This window comes from Anarhichas minor, unplaced genomic scaffold, assembly GCF_050575085.1.
Source record: "Anarhichas minor isolate MPS153535 unplaced genomic scaffold, ASM5057508v1 ptg000017l, whole genome shotgun sequence".
NCBI classification, from domain to species: domain Eukaryota; kingdom Metazoa; phylum Chordata; class Actinopteri; order Perciformes; family Anarhichadidae; genus Anarhichas; species Anarhichas minor.
This window is the reverse complement of record NW_027466463.1, coordinates 11,508,428-11,527,864: the sequence shown is the minus strand read 5'-3', so window position 1 is coordinate 11,527,864 and position 19,437 is coordinate 11,508,428. Positions and strand designations below refer to the sequence as shown.

General features: G+C 46.4%; 2 protein-coding genes across 4 annotated transcripts in view; both read right to left on the bottom strand.

Annotated features, from left to right (window-relative positions):
• Positions 1 to 238: 238 nt before the first annotated feature.
• Positions 239 to 9,113, bottom strand: LOC142951424 (putative protein MSS51 homolog, mitochondrial). Its single transcript, XM_076092946.1, has 6 exons — positions 8,377 to 9,113; positions 8,021 to 8,170; positions 5,196 to 5,320; positions 4,316 to 4,879; positions 1,676 to 1,769; positions 239 to 1,207 (listed from the first exon to the last, which is right to left on the bottom strand). Exons 1-6 carry the CDS (start codon positions 8,532 to 8,534, stop codon positions 1,000 to 1,002), a joined length of 1,299 nt encoding a protein of 432 aa, XP_075949061.1. The 5' UTR covers positions 8,535 to 9,113; the 3' UTR covers positions 239 to 999.
• Positions 9,114 to 10,209: 1,096 nt separating this feature from the next.
• The window catches only part of capn15 (calpain 15), a 33,157-nt gene continuing 23,929 nt past the window's right edge, over positions 10,210 to 19,437 (bottom strand). Inside the window, exons 8-14 of one of the 3 annotated variants that reach the window (XR_012954607.1) lie at positions 18,453 to 18,605; positions 16,638 to 16,799; positions 16,316 to 16,551; positions 16,024 to 16,193; positions 15,015 to 15,193; positions 12,807 to 13,591; positions 10,210 to 12,545 (exon numbers count right to left, since the gene is read on the bottom strand). Coding sequence is in view for 1 of the 3 variants with exons in the window: in XM_076093594.1 (XP_075949709.1) it covers positions 13,414 to 13,591; positions 15,015 to 15,193; positions 16,024 to 16,193; positions 16,316 to 16,551; positions 16,638 to 16,799; positions 18,453 to 18,605 (1,078 nt within the window). In the remaining 2 variants the exon portion in view is untranslated. Of the gene's footprint in view, positions 13,592 to 15,014; positions 15,194 to 16,023; positions 16,194 to 16,315; positions 16,552 to 16,637; positions 16,800 to 18,452; positions 18,606 to 19,437 lie in introns of all 3 variants that reach the window. The other 2 variants (XR_012954608.1, XM_076093594.1) reach the window with 2 other exon arrangements.

The window sequence follows — 19,437 nt, the reverse complement described above, 5'->3', positions numbered from 1 at the left end:
TTTGTCATCCGAGCTCGTGCCACATATAGCAGCAGTGCTTTTCCTTCTAGAAAGCTCTGACAACTCCAGACCCTTCCCGACTTCACAGAAAACAACGTGCTCATTGCAAGAAAAACACCAGACACACATCCATTACTGTGGGGACAGGATGCCAACCCAGAATTATTTTAATTGAAGTTAATTAATTCTAAATCTAACTCACCAGGACATATATGGCCATTTAAAAAAAAAGCCCCGAGGCCCCCTATTACAACCACAACGCGACCTATATTTTGCCTATCCACTGTCATCCACTAGAGGGCAGAGTCTCACTGTAAATACAGACTGTAAAACATGTCCTGCCGATGGAGCAAAACAATGAACACACACAGGTGTGATGGTGTGTTTAACACATTTGTATCAGTGTCATGATTCAGCATTATTAGTTGTTTTCCCACATTAATCCAATAAACTCCAGGGAAATTAATTTTTCCTTGTCACAGATAGCAGATTCTAAAGCGGGTCTGTCATATAAAGATTGTCTTAACGTGGCTCGTCATTTTTAAGATGATTTTATTTTTATTTTAAAGCATCAGGGAAAAGGCATAATAGCTTATGGAGAGTCTCCACTCGGCACACAAGGACTATTCTACTGTCGGTGGTGTTAATCCAGAACACACACTCACCACTCAGAGTCCAGCAACAGCTACAAAGCAGCATCACAAAAGGTAAAATAAACTAAATTCCGGCACTGCGGCAGTGTCTAATTTATTTAGGTGTAATTTTACATAATGTGTTACATTAGTATGCATATGATCTGATTTCATGCCGCTATTGTGAGTTTTGGGAATACGTCCAGCCGCAGACCAAATTACAGAGAACCGTAAAAAGATGAACTCATTTTGGCCTCATTACATATGTACACACCCATGACCCTTTAAATCTAACTACCATGCTACCTCAGGGAACCAATAGAGCACAAACTTCTGTACAGGCTTGGGTTTTCCACATGACGTTCTCTTAATTGTCCAGCCCAGGCTCCTCTAAGTCTTCTTGAGGCAGCAATCCCTGGAAACGGACGTAGTGAGAGTTGCAGAAGACTGGCGTTGTGTTTGGGCAAGACTGGACCTGCTCTGGTTTCTGTGAGGTGAATGGATTGCTCCCACAGTCCCCGATGTGCATCTCCAACTCCAACAGGATCTGGAGCGAGGACTTGAGCTCCGCCTCGCTGCGGAGACAAAGACAGAGCTAAGGAATCAATTAACCACGTGAGTTTTACTGTCCATGAGAGGCCGAGGAGAGATTAAACTCCATCAATACTTCGCTATATCATCAAATTAGAGTCTACAGGGGTGTGTGTGCTGAGAACACTTGCAGCAAAATAAATAAATCTTTTCTTCCATCTTGGCCGTTGTACAAACAGTATATTTGCCACCACAGGGAGGGAGTGTGAAGTGTGGAAGGAGGGGTGTGATCGGGCTGTGGATTGAGACTGAGCACTGTGGTGATGAGGTCAGGGGTAGGTGAGGACGAGAGAGATCACACATGGTATGTGGGTGAACAACAACTGTGCCATTGAGGAGGGCAGAATTAGAGCAGTAGAGCAGTTCTGGATGGCACATGGCATGCAATGTGAACATTACATATTTACTATTGAAACAAGCGGATGTTTCAGAGTTGCAGTAATGTCACTAACCTGTACATGGTGAAGAAGGAAGGGATGTTATAGTCTCTGAGAAGCAGAAGGGTGGGCAGCCAACCTTCTGCCAGACCCTGGTTAGCGTGGAACCCTGTGTTAAAAACACATGTGTGAGATACTCGATAAGGCCCTCGCTTAGACAAGATCAAAGTGAACTTGAGTGAGCTGCGAAAACACCGACCAGACCATCAGTTCTCCATTTTGGTAGTTGGTTGGATGAACCTGTGTGAAACAACCTACTTCAACCCAGCCAGAAGTGCACATTAAAAAAATCTTTAAGGAACCAAAACGTTATACTTTGGTAGAGGAAGGTGTGTTGATATTGAATTCCATAAATCATAAGAAGCTAATTGCAACGTACGTACCTCTCTGAATAATTTAGCTGAAGGAATTTGACACAAAAACAAAACCAGTCTTTGCAGAGTGAAAAAGCCCGGTCTTCTTCGCCAGCGAGGTGACGATCGTACAGATGAAGCTTGATTAGTCACCAGCCGCCATGCCGTCCTCTTGTTGGAATACATTTCCTTCAGGACGTGTCACTGACTGTTTTTGCGGTCAGCCTAATTAATCAGTCGGTATGAACAAATTCAATCTCGCTCCAAACAAGCTGACCTCGTTCAAAAACCTGCAGCTGGCCTGGAGAAAGCGTGTTCTAGCTCAACCGTGCACCACACCGGCTGAAAACTGAGGACATTCAGGACAGCCCTGCTATATTCACGCTGGATTGGGTTTCTTAATCCTTCAGCATATTAACTGACAGATTCACTTTCTCCCTGACTCGGGTTTGTATCAGTAGTATTTCCTTTTTCCTATTCAGAGCAGCAGGGTAGCGTGGTGAATAGCTCGACCTTCAACCAGTGAGGTTCAAGCCACCATGGCAGCAAATACTCTAAACCCATCTGGCTTTAGCATCCTTGAGTGAGCCAAACCAGGCAGCAAACAGAACGTCCCTGCGCTGATCAATAAAGTCTCACATTATTAGTTTGCCCGAGAGAACGACCTAATCACGGATTAAATTTTAATCGGCATCAAGGAAAAGCTCAGCGTGTGATGAATTCATTAAAAGCGTCAGCTGTTCGGCACATTAACCGGTGTGTGTGTGTATGGTTGTAAGTATGTTGGGGGGCCCGGAGCATGCCACAGATGCAGAGAACTGTAAGACACGTGATACTGGCACACACACACACACACACACACACACGCAGACGGTATCACGTTATCCACCGCCTGCAACATCTTTCTGGGGAACTCAAATTGCAGAAAGAGAGGATTTGGACTTGAATAATGCATGTCGCGATACGAACATCCCCGAGGTTACTGTACTCATCATTATAAAACATTTAACAGGGAGTAAGCGTTTAGCCGCTCAGGAGATAAGGTGACAAAGAGACGCTATACGGTCTGACTGGTAATGGCAGTGCAATAATGGCCTTGCGTCGTGGTGGACGGATGTTAATGGTAATGGGGGGAAAAAGTGATAGAAGTATGAAAATCCAGTTTATTTCGCGGATAACAAGCAGCCATCAGGAGGCGCCTGTTTTCAATGGTCCATCTTTGTATGGATGGCATTACTTAACCAGCATCCATCTTCTTTGTGAGAGCTGACAGTCGACATCCCTCTCCGTCTCTTATTCTCTTACTGCCAATGTCTGTTTTTTTGTTTTCCCACTGCTTTCCAGCAGCCTTTTCCTCCCTCATTCTCATCGTGACTTCCACACACACCTTCCCTTTTTATTCCTTCCGTCACGCTGCCGGCTCCCCTATGTCACTTGAGCGGTGTCATAACGCAGTGCTTCTGCCAGCTTTGCGGTATAACGCAGCCAGGCACTCAGGCAGTTTACTCGCAGGATGACTAATTCCTGTATATTTATCTCCAGTGGAGCCTGGGGTGATAGCTGAGCCCGTGGGTTCTGGGTGAGGCTGGGTCGGGGCTTTACGGCTGCTTTTGCAGGTTAAAGGGTCACCGAGCAGATTCTGTGCAAGAGCTTTAGAGGTGTGGGGTTTAAAATTAGGTGAGGTAACGAGGTGGTTGTTTGTGAGAGAGGACGGTTACATGTCTCTCAGTCTTTAGGCTGTTTGTTATGAAATTTTGTATTGAATTCCAAAAGTATTAACAATATCCATCATTTGGAAAATTGAAATTCAGTCTGGAAATTGTGAAATTGTTTGAGATCTGTGATTTTGCCCACGTCTGGAGCTTGCAATGTTCGTCAGACTGGGGGGGGGGGGGAGGCAGCTCACTGACATTATGCTGAGTCCAGCAATCAGAAGCCAAACTCTTTCCCAGCTGCTCCAATTAATCATCCAAATCCCCAATAAAAGCCTGGCGCTAATGAGTAGGCCAGAGCTAGTGAGTTACACCTCTCCTGCTGGCTCTGTTCTCTGAAAGACGTGATTGTCAAATGAGCAAAAAAAGAGGAGACAAGTCACTGGTTCTCCAAGACGGCTGACCACTTTAGCTGAGCAGTTTCTATTTATAGCAGCAGTGATCATTATGCTTTTTACTGCTTCATTTAAACGCGCTTTGAGGTGAAAGTCTCCTTTCAACCAGACCCGTCTCAAGATGTTAGTGGCTGTACAATCACATCTCTAACTTGCTGTTTGTTCATGTTTGGCAGGATGTTCGCATGTACATACCGGGATGAAATCCCACCACCAGGTCTGGCTTGGCTGCTTCCTCTTTCTCCACCACATCTTCCCAGAACTGGTGGTAGAGGCCCTTGTGGGCGCTGATGTAGACTCTCTGCTTGGGGCCAAACTCGCTGAGAGGAGGCCTCATGATGGGGCCGTCCACCACCTCTGGTCCCACCATGACTATCTCTATGCCCTGGTGTTCGGGGAACATGTTGTTCAGCTCATCGTAGTCCGTCGGTCTGGCTGCCATGGTCTCATTGTGAGACGCCCCTGCTATGTGAATAGTAAGCGGTTTAGCATACGGGTCAAGGCCAAAGTGTTGCATGGCCATCCCAACTGTGAGAACTCGGGAGAGGAACTCGCTCTGAATCCGCCATAAAGACTGTTGCAGGTCAGAGTCATCCGGCCTGGGCCTGCTGGCGTTCGTCCAAAGGGTTGCCATGTCGGCACCAGGCAAGATGGCGTCTAGACGTGGCGTGAGGTCCCCCTGCATGTGAAGCCAGTCGTCCCAATTCTTCACCTCAGCAGCTGGCTTGGACCACTTCTCCGTGGGTAGGGGGAGGTCTCCTGTGTGGGTGGCAGAACATTTATGTGACACAAAGCTGAGGACGCAGATTAGTGACGATTCTGTATGGCAAGTTTACATGGCGTTTGAAAAGCAATCAAAGAGTTTCAAAGGCTGGGGAACTTTAATTAAAATTTCAAAAAACGCACCAGTATAGCACTGTGACTTTCTGTCAGTGTTCGTCTCTCAGGCATTTTCATTTCTGCAGCTCATCTTTAAAATATGTCATCTCATTAATGATGATGAATGTTTTTTTTGTGAACTCAAACAGCTATCAAGGCGTTTCAGTTTCAACAGCACCGCCTTTTCATTTCTCACCAGTGAACATCAGCCACTCCACTAATCTGTCAATGGCCACCAGGCGTAGCATCTTGCAGACCTTTTTATGCTGAGGCCAGTCCTTTCTCTGACAGTCTTTGGTGCAGTAGTAAACATTCAGGCACCTGTGAGAGAAAGATGAGGGTAAAAAGCAACGCAGGGAAAATAAATAGAAAGAAACGCAACGCAAGACATAAAAGTTGAACAAGTTAAACAAAAAAAAGGAGCACTTTTAATATTAACAACTTTAAAGGTTCATTGTGCAGGATTTTGGCGGTATTCAACCGCGAGGTTACAACATTACTCCTGCTAAACGTCAAAAATCTAGCATTGTCATTGTGAGCGTGTTAGCATGCTAACGTTAGCATTAGCTCAAAGCACGGCTACGCTCAAGTACAGCCTCACAGAGCTGCTTCCATGGCGGTAGAAGGTTTAGTTAGAGGTTAAGCTGAGAGGGAAAATGTCTCCAGATAGATGGAATCTATCTGTCTACATTAGTGACGGATTGTGTCGTGTAACAATTTCCTAATCAGCTAAGGATCATAATAAAATCCTTTATTAAGCATTTTAAAGGTGAGTGTATCTATGTTTCATATGTTACCCAGCTTAATTTCCTCTTAACAAGACCTTTAAAGGGGTTTCATGTATTCAGCAATATATGTTTCTCTCAAAACAGATATGTCAAAAGTTGAAATCACAGCTTATAGCCTACAGTTATACTCCTTGGAAACTATGCACTCAAATCCGAACCATCCAAACTGCATTTTAAATATTCATCTCCCTTCATTCATGCAATTTAAACTGCGAAGCCTTCTATAGCCCTTACCAATCTCTTACAATCTTACTTTATATCAATAACAAAGGACCCTGGGAGAATAGGGATGACCCCCTTTGATACATTGCTGGTGTTTTATTGCATTTGATTTAGCATGATGATTTTGTGTGATTTTGTCCATTTTTTTCATTTTATTGATGATATGTCATGATTTTGTTCATTTTTCCATTTTCCATGTTATTTTTTTTTTTTTACCAAAATATAAACTGTATCAAATCTCTGAGCTGTCTGTAAGCAAGTGCACGTATACTCACAATGTCATCAATTAGTTTTTTATAATCTGGTGGTTATTTTAATCCAGGATATATGGTTGAACACCTCGAACACAAATGGTAACGTATGGTATTGTAAACTTCTAAATACATTTAATCAAGTAGATAATATATAATAACGTCCCACTGACAGAACCTGCCAGTGTGTACTGTATGTTTTGCTTTTGACAACTAGGCAAATTTGACTTATAATATTTTTGTACTTTCACAGAAGTAAACCTTTGAAAGCACAACGTTTACGCACAAATAAAACATATGTTTGGTTCCCCCACTGCCCTTTGTTGGCAAGTCCCCCAAACACACACACACCCTGATGAAATCACAGATTTAAACTCTGCAAATAAAGTCACCATGTGGAGAATCATTGCTTCTTTTTTTATAAAGGACATGAAGGTGATACGGTTCCCCTGCACCTCTGTGTTCTATTAATATGGTAATGGTTTCTAGATGCTAGGAAGGAAACCATCAAGATCCTTGTGTCCTGATGATTACCTCTCACCGCCGAGGTTCAAAAATAGGGATATCAAAAAACTCTATTTAACACAAATATATTCCGGGTGCTACGGTATACACTGACATATGTCCATGCACGCAAACTCATGACACTGAAGATGAATTCTGTCCTGTTTTGAAGACAGCTGGTCAAAACAGCCGCCTTTGGTAGATGTTTGAATTTATTACTGTTTATACGACCTCTTTGAGCGGATGTGGGCTTCTGTGTTGTCACAACGTTTAAGTGGCGAGGTAATGTGTTGGATTAGAGGTCTGACAGCCAGCGCCAGTTGGTGCTTTGGGACACTATATTACTTTACCTCGCAATCATTTGCAGCCTTCGAGGCGCACACATTTACATAAAATCATTTATCAGCCTACGTGTTCTGTCCTGGCACACGTTGTGTGTACTAATCCTCCAAAGGAAGCTTACAAAGTGAGAAAACACATGATCTTGAAAGGTCAAGCATAACACACAAAGCTCAAGCATAACACACTTCTGCGCAGACGCCTCAGCTTTGAGAGCAGGAAAAAGATGTGAATCAGAACGAAAAAAGGTTGATGGAAGGTCACAAGCAGGCACTGTTGGGACTAATGTTTGTAATTCTCTGATGTCAAAGGTCTTGAGGGTTTTGAGGGAGTTCTATTTATCTGCTGCTACTGGTAACGTTTCTTAGAGAGGCAGTGGCAGCTGAGAATTTCAAGGAAGACACATGCAAGACAGTGTGAGTGAGCGCGTGGGTGTGTGTGTGTGTGTGTGTGTGTGTGTGTGTGTGTGTGTGTGTGTGTGTGTGTGAGATTCAGTGGGAGAGATAGAGACGCAGAGAGCCAGAAGAAAGCGTGCCGTACTCCACTCCTTATTGTCAACACACTCCTTGACATACGCTCTGTGATGTTGTGACGTTATGAACTGCTGCTCTTCGTAGGCTGCATATGAAACACAATCAGGGTATTTAGCTATATTTGCCATTGGCCAATGTCCATCTCTGTGGAGCGTTCCACACCTCGGCGGGTGGGGGGGGGGGGGGGGGGCTACCATTCTGTCGCTGACACAACGGCTACTGGTAATGATTCACACATGACAGCTATTGGACAAACGTTCTGACCGGGTGAGGATCCAGCTGATTTGAGAACAGTGTAGCTTTTCAGTGGCCTGAAATATTCTGATTGTCAACGCTGTTGTTAACCCTTTATTCTGTGTTGATGTTGACGTACATAGCACTTACTTAACGCAGCGTTTCAGGGTCTGACCCTCGGTGAGATGCGCTGGGAGTTTTTTGCAGCTGGTGCAAAACTCGAAGGTCTCCTCCATCTTCTTGAACATCTCCTTGTAGTTGCGGAACGAGATGCCTTTGACCTTTCCCCCAACAGCAGCCCTTATTAGAGATCAGACACTTCACTTGTCAAGCCCGACTCATGTTCAATGGAGGTTTAGAAGTAACATATCGAGGAAGGGTAACTTATCACGTACAGTAAATGCCATAGCAACTAATCAAAGACTGGCGAAAAATGAAACAGAGCATTAACAACACAGCTGGGCTTACAACACTGGTGGATGTAAGTTAGCATCGGCAGTGTTTACCTGTATTCTCCGTAGTCCTTCATGTTGAGCTTGTTGAGAATCACCTTAGAGAGCCCAGGAACACCGGAGTCCAGAGAGTAGAACCCAGACAGGATGGAGAAGACGCTGTCAGTCCTCGGAGTGTCAGGCTGTGGGGGCGCTGGGATCTGGGACGTCATCTTCTGGCCTTCAATTTCCACCAGAAGAAGAATGAAGTATTACATTTTTATTTTATTATATATTTTTTTTGTATTTCACCTTCATTTATACAGGTAATCTCATTGAGACACGTCGTCGTGGACCTGGATCGTGTTTCTCACAGCTACCTGAAACAACACAGCACCCTTTTGACATTCTAAAACATCAAATCCATCGGTTTGTGGGCTGTGGGCTTACTGACGGACACAAAGAGGAGTCAGTGGGATGTGAAGGACAGGGACAGGGACAGGGACAGGGACCCCCCCCCCCCCCCCGAACCCAAGAGCTCGCGCTGACAAATGAGAAGAAGCAGAGCTGGAAATGTTGGCTCTGGCGGAAGAACATACAGTCCCGAGCTCACCGAGCTATTTGTTCTATGCGCCCTGACAACCAAGTAACACACTGCACTGACACACAAAGAGTTGCTCTGCTATTAGAAGACTCCAGACAGGGTTTGAAATGCTCCTCCTGATAATACATCACTGCTGCCAGGACCCACAAAAGCTATTTCAGAACCGATGATAGCATACACACAACAACAAAAAGAAAAACACAATAAATAACAAAGTAAGCTGCTGCAGATTGTCAAGTTTGACTTTTTCCAAGGATACAGACTTTTCACCAAGCAACAGTGGGCTATACATAAACAGACAGTACAGATTCCTGTTCTCTAAGCTGATCTTGTCTCAACATAGATACAATGGACTTTAAAATGCAGTCTCTCACTCATACACTCTGGCTTGCTGGCCCTGACGACAGAGGCTCTCATGACACGAGGATCACCCAGATTCTCAGACAGGCCGAGGGGCTACCCTGCAAGGTGCCACCTGCCCATCAGGACCCTAACTGATCATTCCACTCATACGCCGAGTCATTTGGGGTGAAGTGTCTTGCCCGAGGACACGTCGACATGGAATAGCAGGGCTGGGGATCGAACCTCTGAAGAACGAGCCTGCTCCAGCACTCAGCCACAGCCGCCCCCATAAGCTTCTATACTTGCATGTCAGGTTAGATTTCCTGGGCCTGAGATGTGGTGAAATGTGGGGGAGGGGAGAGACATGCGATCACCTGGTGGTGGCACTCCTGTTAGCTCCGAGAATCTTTCTTTAGATTTTATGAACATCCAAGACTTCATGTACTGTATGTGTCTTCAATATGCTCCATGGAATGACATTTATATTTGGTCTGTACATTGTGTTCCACGTGGCTTGCAGCAATGAAACTCTATTCTTCATTTACACAATAAATGCTTTTTCTCTTTTTTCTTCTGTTCATCCCTCCTCACATTTCTGACCGTGACAGTGTTGAGTTTTTTTAGCATGCAAAGTCTCTCTGCTCACTATCTGGCTACAGCGTTATCACATTTTCACCCTGCCTCGGTGCACTCCAGACTAAAGACACGGACAGATCATTTAGCAGCCATACCTTTGGTTCCAGACGAGCAGAGAGCCTTCTAGACGATTCAGAGTGTTCTCGGTGGAAGAAAGTGATCGACGGCAGCTTATGCTGGACGTCACCACGTCTTGGAGCCTTCACTGGGTCCCTGCTGGGGTCGGGGATAAACTTACCACCACGGAGGCAAAGTTTGGGGAAGTAGCCAGGGGGTGGGCTGGGGGACTGACCGAGTGCTCATGTTCGCAATAATGACAAGTTGCCTTAATTTAAAAAAGATTTATTTGGTCCACCGGAACCTGAGATTGAAAATTAAACATACATATGTTTGTACACATATACTCATATTCCCATCCCAGAAAAAAATCAATAAAATATATATCACATTCATCTGAGTTTGATTTTTTTCAGCATTAGGTTTTCATTGTTTCGTTTCTATCGTACTTTCTTTTTTTTTTTTACAACTTTAAAAGGGTCAGTTCATTTCTATCTGATCTGTGGCTTTAGTTTTGCAGTCTGTACACTTTACAAGGAGGGAACCAGACGAAGGGGAGAGGAGAGGAAGAAGGGGAGAGGAGAGGAAGAAGGGGAGAGGAGAGGAAGAAGGGGAGAGGAGAGGAAGAAGGGGAGAGGAGAGGAAGAAGGGGAGAGGAGAGGAAGAAGGGGAGAGGAGAGGAAGAAGGCGACCCGCTTTTTCTCATGGCTGCAGCCTCTCCAGCAGCAGGGGGCGCCCCCGACGCACAGAGGAGTCACCGCCACAACTTCACAGAAGAGGAGGAGGTTCCAAGGACACCAGCAAGAGCCAAAAAATGACACATAGTAAAAAAATAAAATAAAAGCAAAAACAACAAAACAATCTCATGTAAATGTAAAGTGATCCAGCGGCGACGCTGGATTTTGAGGTGCCTCGTCATTGCAGGTGATTCAGTGCAGGTTCATTTCTAATCCCTCTGGGCTCAGACTAAAGCCGTAACAGTATCACATTCCTTTATCTGTCATACATACAGTCCAGTATTCAGCAATAGTCATTTGACGACAGGCCTGCAAAATCACTTGTACAAATAAATTAAAAAGGTCACAGCCTGTGATCACACACGGGGCGTCACTACACATCATGTTTCTTTGGAAAACATATTTACAGCGACCTCAGCTTCAGGGTTCACAGCGGTGTGGCAGTGTGTTCTTATTCTCACGAGCTGTCCTGGTGCTGAAGTGCAAGATGATCAGTCGTGGTTGTGCAGAATAAGTAAAAGACGGCAAGCGTGCGGGGGACCACGGTGCTGCCATTTACCACCAACGCTACCGACGGCACGCTCGTGAGATGTCAGCACTTTCTCAACTCAAGGCTGCTGAGCTTAAGTCATCAACTGAATCATCTCATGTGGGGACTTTTAAATGTTTAAACTCAAAATGAACTTGACATAAAAAAAGAGCAATTTTCTCTACCCGACAATCAATCAGTGTGTGAATGCTCCGGCGATTTTGCTTATCAGCTTTCAAGTTTTTTCCTCCCCTTATTTCACGACACAATACATCAACAAGTCTCCCACTCCATCCCGTTACTATAGTAGCGCGTCAGTCTTCCCGCTTCTCTCTGATAAAACATCTATGTTGCCATGGTGAGGACTGAAAGGTCCTACGTGACGTAGGAGTAATGGCTTTGACGCTGGAGGAACTGGAACGGAAAGAAGCGGGGCGGGCTGTAGGCAACCCATCCTGTGAAACGACGCAGACGAAACTATTTTCTGTGTCACAACATGTCTCAGGGGTCCCTTTACGCTCCTGCTACGCGTGCAGGCGGACTGACAAAATGCTAATTTGTTATTACACGAGCGCCTTGTGCTGTCGCCGACGTGCGGCCGGTGTAGCCTTGTGGGAGGACGGCCCAGATGCTCGCGCCGCGCCCGAGCAAACAAAAGACGGTCCCTGACCTCCCAAAAGTAAACTCAGCAGCTCAGCGTAAGAGCTCCCCGACGGCAGACTGACTGCTCAAACAGCCACTGGCTCCTCTGGTGCTCCCTAAGTACACTAAAGTGTAACTCAAAACACTGGCAGAGTGTGATAAAATAAACAAATACTCACTGACCTTCGGTACCAAGGAAGATCAGACACAACTTTCCAGGTTGTCGCAATCCGAGAGAGAGAGTGCGAGAAATCCGCATTAATTCAGTCTGTCTAGCGTCTGGAGAGGAGAGTTGCTCCCAAAGCGTGAATTGATGTGTGAAGATATAAACTGACTGCCGATCTGGATGAGAAAAGCCAGGGTGCCCGAGGGGTGAACTATAAAGCCGGTCATGTAATGACTCGCCTCCAGCGCTTCGACCCCAAACTGAGGCCGAGTGAAAATGAATTATGCGAGAGACAGAAAAAAAAAAAAAAAAAAAAGGAGCTACAGTGGTTGTTTCTCTGAAGGGAAACAAGGTCAAATTGTATGTTAGTCTATTGAAACACTAGGAAGGGAATTCTATTATGTGTCGGTATTTCTCTCCGGAGTGGCCTGGCTGCTAAGTGTTTCCAGAAAGATGATGTTCCAGCTATCTGGGCACCGTACACCTGCCACGTCAGACTCCCAGCTCACTCTACAAATCACGGGTTTGGTCCTGAGCGAGAGAGAGAGAGAGAGAGAGAGAGAGAGTGAGAGAGAGAGCTGGACAGCACTGCGGAGATGATGGAGAGTGGGGACAGACAGTACTGTGTGAATGATGGCTTCTCTACGGCCTCAAAAAAAAACAACACACAAATATGAGCAAGACGCTAACAAGGGCCGTGTACAAAACAAGTAAGACTGACGTGTATTGAATAGAAAAACATGTAGGACTGTGAGTAAAACTAGAGTATGGGGGTTTTGGCTCATTAAGTACCGTACTGAGGGCTAGGCGAGATTAACTCCCCCTGAAGTCTGCTGCCGTGTTCGCCGTCCTTGCGGGCGACACAGGGACAAGTGTCTGAACGCTGCGGGTGATTGGCTCAAAGTTTGTGGGCCGGCAAAATGGCTCAGTAGTTACGGCACTCCGCCCCCGACTTCTGTGAGGGAAGCAGGGTCGTCTCCAAGCATTCGTAACTCAGGGATGACATCCCTTCCTCGTACAGCGCTCGTACCAGAAAAACAAAAACAAAAAAAAAAAACACCCAGAATTTTAAGTAGTCTGAGCTAGATCCTGTTAGGTGGCCCGGGGGAAAAATTGTTTTGCGAGTAAGTGCAGGTCACCCCGTGTGGCCTGTTCCCTCATTTCATCCTGACATGGCACATCCGTTTGGCAAGGGAGAGAGCGACCGGATGAAAGCATTTATGGAGCATTAGGAGGACAGCTGATGAACGCGGCCCGGTTATGCTTTACATTCAGGTGTGCGTGTTCTCCGCCTTTCAGGGCCGCACACGCCACTCGCCCTCCCTTGCCTGGTTTTTCCAGTGGTCTGACAGTTCATTGGATAATAGTCAGCGTGTGTGTGCGAGACGGTGGGCGGTGGTCATAGCGGCCGGGGCCGGTGCAGGCCGTCAATGTCCGGAGTGAGCTGGGGGCAGTGGGTGGCCTTGGTGGGGGTCCAGTCTCCCAGGGAGGCCTGGGCCGCCTTGCGGTGAGCCAGGCGGTGGGTGATGGAGAAGCCGGCGTTGCCTTCCAGCTGTGACAGCACCACCAGCACCTGCCTGCGGGGGGAGACAGAGAGCGTATGGGAATAAAAACATGGAGCAGTTACAGTTCAAGGCCTCTGTAGCACACAGGTGACCATTCTGAATACAAATGTGGTCTTTTCATGCTGTGCATTGTGTATTGTGTGGTGAAGTAAGGGACTGTATGGAAATGACTTGTCTGAGGAGGAGGGCTAAATCCTATATTTCATTTCATAAAAAAACAAGACCCTCCCTAGCGAAATGTATAGTTTCTTCAGACCCCCCCGCCCCCTCTTTAATATATTCAAATAATATATTTATGGGAAAAAATACAGCCTTTTTTATAAAGAGCTGCTGAATAAACAGTTATTAGAGTTAACTAAAGGGTGAATCAGGAACAGATAACAGGTGCTGAGGGACTAGAGCCCACCAATACTTTCCCCCCACTCCGTATTCCAATCAATCAAAATAAATATAAGTAGTTTGGTCCTTAAGTATGCCACTGATCTAGGAACTGTGTATTAGCCACTCAGCAAAGCTATGATTGGAGGAAGACAAGGTGCTCAGTCAGCACTCTAGTGTTTTTCTGTTTCGGTCTATTTAGAGAACAAGATGAGGTAACATGGCGACAGTTAGTCACACTTCCACAGTCATAACGATATCTGGGTACCCCCCCCACTGAGAATCCTGAATATGATTACCAAGCTGCTAAATGTTTCTACCTGCGAACTGATTGTATAATAGCCAGTGAGTAAGAACATCGGGAGAACAAGCCTGCGATATTGCAGCAGGGTGAACTGACATAATCGATAGATGAGAGGAAATGACATCAAAAGACACGGCGCTCATGCATGGTGACTTGCTACAGTTTCCCATTATGTGTGGGACATAACTTCAAGGTGATAAGGTCGTAAATTTAAATGAATCCACGCCGAAATGAGTCTGTACGCCTGAAACATCCACACAGTAGATGTCCAAAGAACCTAGATTCAGATAAACCTAATGACGTGTGAACAACTCCACTCTGCTAAATTTCATCGGCGACTACGAGCGCACGACATTTTTCAGGTCTTTAAATCATTGGCTTTAATGTGAAGAGAACAATGGGGACCAATAGAAAACAAAGGCAGCTCTAACTGTGCTGAGACCAGCCGTAAGGTAGATAAAGAAATCCAGAGCGCTAATCCTCTGGGATCACTGGCGTTTAAAAAAGTGTGGATGTGTGCACAGATACGATCGTCTTAAGGGCCAGATGTTTGCTGCACCTGCACCAAATGTTCCCAAAGCATTTAATCTCTTCACTTGAAATCTATTCAGGTTATTTTTTTTTCTTCCTAAGTGAAATATAGCTTCATAAAAAAAAAAAAAAAAGACTGGAAGAGTTGTATGTCTGTGAGGAAGAGAGAATAAGACGTGTGTGTGTGTGTGTGTACCTGTGTGTGTGTGTGTGTGTGTGTACCTGTGCAGAGGCGGTACGCTGTCTATGGTCTTGAGGCTGCCGCGCGTGGACACCACATTGAAGCTGTCGGTGCAGTCGCAGGAGACGTGGAGGTAGTATTTGGGGTGGCGGTTCTCCACCACCACGATGAGCCCCGCCCAGCCGTGGGTCAGGTAGTAGCACGTCATGCCCTCGCGGCCCTGAGAGCACACACACACCGAAAAAACACGCAGAAATGTGAGCAAGAAAGACGTTTTTATATTTTGCGGCTGCAGTGCATTCTGGTCTATTGAGGCAGCAGAGAGACTGCTAGATGTATGCTCGCATGACTCTTAAAAAAGCTAAACTGCTTTAGCTGCTGTCCTACGGACCAGGAACAGCATCCAGTAATCCCACTGCACCCAATATCTGTCAGCAACACATGCATGTGCTCGCAACACAAAGATCTTGTTTCATAACACAGGACAGCTCAAATTACTTATTAATACAAAAATATTATCTTTTTTTTTTTTTTTAACCATATTGTTCAAGCACTACTGTTCGAGTAGCGGCTGTCATGCACTCACTCGCGAGGTGCTTGGCCCACCTACTGTGAGCGGTGAATTCCTGGAGAGCTCGAGTGCTGAATGATTTAACAAAGATGATCTCAAGTGTTTAAAAAGCTCTGTCATCCTCTAAAATACCAGCCAACGGGACTTTCGGGAAAGCGCTGTTCAGGAGAGCCAGAACAATTTGCTTGGTTGGGTGTGAGCGTCTGTGTGTGTCTGTGTGTGTGTGTGTGTGTGAGAGATAATGCACATTTAATTGCATGTGTCGAGGCAGAATAGGATTCCGTTCTCTGCTACGGAAATCTCAAAGAGTTATCTCGAAGTGGCTTACGGAGTTGCAAGCGTTCTCCGGCTTCACAAGCATTATACTCAAACAGTGTGTGTGTGTGTGTGTGTGTGTGTGTAGGTGTGAGACAGAGAGACGGGGGGGAGCAGAGACAAGTGAGCTTATTCTCTTGTTCTCGTGTGCACACGTGTCTCACCTCGTGTCTTTCGCCCTTGTTTTCCGTGAGGAGGATGATGGCGTCGGCCAGCGTGGTGGCCATCGCCTCCACCTGCTCCACCATCACCTGTCTGGAGCTGTAGATAGCGAGGATGTAGCCGGGGAAGTCTTGGCTGGGCCGCCGTGCTGCCCCGCTGGTAGGACTGGAGACTGCAGGACAGAGACAGGCGTCAAGGTAAGTGCCTACTACTGTATCGTGAACGGGGTTCATGGGTCTGGATGAACCGAGCGACGAAAGCAACGCTCGTGCACGTTGCGTCTGTAACACCTACCGGGCGTGGGCGGACCTCCCGTCCCGCTGACGTTCATCTGCCAGTGGTTGAAGGCGCAGCAGACGACGGCGTACTCCCCCGGCTCCAGCATCACGTCGCAGCCGACGAACTTCTTCACCGCCCGCTTGCTGTGGGCCAGCAGGCGGCCCAGAGTCAGCTTGTTGCCGCTGCCGAAGGAGGCACGAAACACCATGATGCACAGGTCCAGCAGGTGGCTGTCGGCTGTGTCTGAACGCCTGCACGGGGGAGACGGACGAATGGGTTAGCGCAAAAAAAAAAAAAAAGGTGGGGAGGCAAAGGACTGATGGCTGTCCTATTTTACCTGCTTCCCTCCTGGAAGAGAGCGAACTCCAGCGCCGTCCTCTCCAGCACAGTGAGGGCTGTGACGGTGACCGGCCCGCTGGCCTTGCTGGGGAAGCAGCCCTGCAGCCTCACCTCCTGCCAGTCTGAGTGGATCTTACAGATGTCCACCGAGTCAAAGTACCTGTGGGAGGATAGAGCCTTCTTTACTACAACAGTATATACAGCATCAACAGAGAAGTGTTGCGTAAGGAGCCGCTCTCGTGAGACGCCGACAGTTTGACCGGCTGCTCTGCCGAGTCTATTTGTGCGCATCACAAGGAACTCTTTGACGTTAGCGCAGCCTCTGAGGGTGCTGCGGTGCAAACACCATTTACCTCGGTAACACATCAGACCTTCTTCTTTAAAAGACAGAGGCCCCGAGAGACTCTTCCTCGCTTTCAGTCTGTTTTTTCATGGTTTCATCACTTCCTAACCTCGCACTGACAACTGTCTCACGGCTTACTTTTGCCTTCTTGACAATCGGGAAGGAGAGACGGGGACATGCTGAATATCACTAGATATAAATATGTCTCGTTTTCATTCTGAAGTGTTTTTAATAATCAACATCAGCACCATCACCTGCGTCAAAATAAGGGCCTTGCTATTTACCCGACCACTTTCTTCTTTCCCCATACCGACTAGCGCACGCTGTCGTTTTGTCATATCGCACAATGGAGATTATTTGTCAGAGAAAACAGTAAACAGTCAGAAGACGGATGGGATTCTGGTCTCGGCCGCACGCATTTTTCAGGTTTGAGTTGTTCGGGGGGGGCAGCCACGTTGGGACATGAATAAGAGCCCGACACACACATCGTATATCTTTAGGCGAGCCTACTAACGCCCATTGATCAGATGTTCGCTGACGGGGAGAGAAAAACTTTTCTAAGGGAAGTGCGGTCCGTGACACGAGAGAACTTTTTGCTGGTGTTCGGATTCTCTTCTAACTTGTTTATTCTTTTTTACCATTATGGGTCAGTCAGTTATGTTTGAGTGCAGTCCGAGGCAACAACTCCCTGTTATGTACTTTTCAATCAAGCTGTTACAGGCAACAGTGTTTACTGAGCAGTCGATACTCGATGCTCTGTGTGATTGAGTGACAGGATGAATCTAATATGACAGAATAGTAACGCTCACACCCATTACAAGCATAAGTCTCTGCCTGCCAAATCCTTGGCAAAGGATGTAAAAAACACACACAACTCCATAATAACACCACTGTGTGTGTGTGTGTGTGTGGGAACCAGTGTATGATGCACCAAACAAATACAATGTACTTAAAGACAAAACAACGCCGTCATTCCGTTCGGTGTCAATCTCTTAATCACTTTTAGCACATTACGGGGCGTCCATCACGGCACCATTAAAGGGCATTTTCAAGAGTTATTATTCACCTGTATTCAGTTAACAAAAGCTTTGGCATTTGCTGAACAGCTGGTGCCAGGTAGATCTTTCCCTGGGATAAATCCTCACAGGTGTTCATAAATTTTACATTTGTAACAGTGGTGTGTTTGGAATAAACACAGGAAGTGTAGCGTTAGCAGCCACAGCGGCTCAAATTACGAGCAGCATGTGGGCACGGCGGTTGACTGCGAAGCCACTTTAGCGGTTCAGCGTCGACTCTAGAGGCTACTTTGAACTACTTTATGAGACGATCCCCATGTGGATTAAAGATCCTTTCATTATGGTTGCATCTGTCCTGGTAAACCACCGACCAACACTGGTTCTCAGAGAGATGAGATGTACACAAACACCACCAAAACAGTAAACAGAATCTCTCTGTAAACGTGGTCCTTACTTTATGAAGTCGCTGTACTCCATCCAGAAGACACCCTCGCTGCTGCCGTGAGCCATCAGCTCGTGGCGCAGGTGCTGCGGCCATTCTGTCCACTCGTCCGACCAGCTGCCGTTCCACGAGAAGCGACCCCACGGGTTACGCAGCCGCAACAACCTGAAGCCAAAGAGTGACAGTTAGGGAGGAGGAGGAGGAGGAGGAGAGGAAGAGCAAACTGCAGGATCAGCTTTCAGTCAATGCAGTATCCCCCATCTCGGCTCCTCTTATGGACCGTTGCCTACTTTTTAACAACCCATTTCATTTTACTGCATCCTCCCTACAGTGAGAAACGTAGGAGGGATAATGGACAACCGTATTGGAGAGTCCCCTCTTTCCATGCAGGTGAGCGGCTGTTTCCAAGCTGCTTTTCATCCCCTCCGGCTCCGAGCAGGAGGACTCCAACTCATTTTCGATCGAGGGCTTGTGGCCCAATCTTCCACTCGGGATTGCTCTATGGCAGTAAATTAAAGTGCTTGTGTGGGACTCTTGAGCAAATTACATCTGGGATTTACGGCTCCTCTCGAGCTCCTCTCGCTGGTAGGACAGAGGATCCCTCCGTTGTGTTGACTCACGATGCTGATCACACTGAGCTGGTGTGCACCTGTTGGCATCAAGCCTCCGCCCCATTTACCTATGAGTCATTCAAGCACCTCTGTTCAATCCATTCTAAACCTAGGATGCTTATTTATGAATATACTCTTATTTAATGAGTGAACACAATCTCTATGAAACAGACCCGCAAGACCAGATTTTATGATTCATTGGTTTCCACTATGAAATCTACAACAGTCATAAAGGAGAGATAAAGAAGGAAAAAGGAGGAATTAGAGGAAATGTTTCTTAGATGAGCATTCTTATTCCCATTTCAAACATTTCTCTTTATGACATCCTCAAGATTAGTTACCACAGACACATAGCACTCTGCGGATCATGTTGTGAATTAATAAGT

Bases quoted from the DNA above. Each gene is read 5' to 3' on its own strand.
- LOC142951424 (XM_076092946.1), bottom strand. From the start codon at position 8,534: ATGACGTCCCAGATCCCAGCGCCCCCACAGCCTGACACTCCGAGGACT. The intron at 8,171-8,376 runs GTAAACACTGCC...ATCTCTAATAAG, and splicing joins AAGGACTACGGAGAATACAG to GGCTGCTGTTGGGGGAAAGG. The intron at 4,880-5,195 runs GTGAGAAATGAA...CCACCCACACAG, and splicing joins GGAGTGGCTGATGTTCACTG to GAGACCTCCCCCTACCCACG.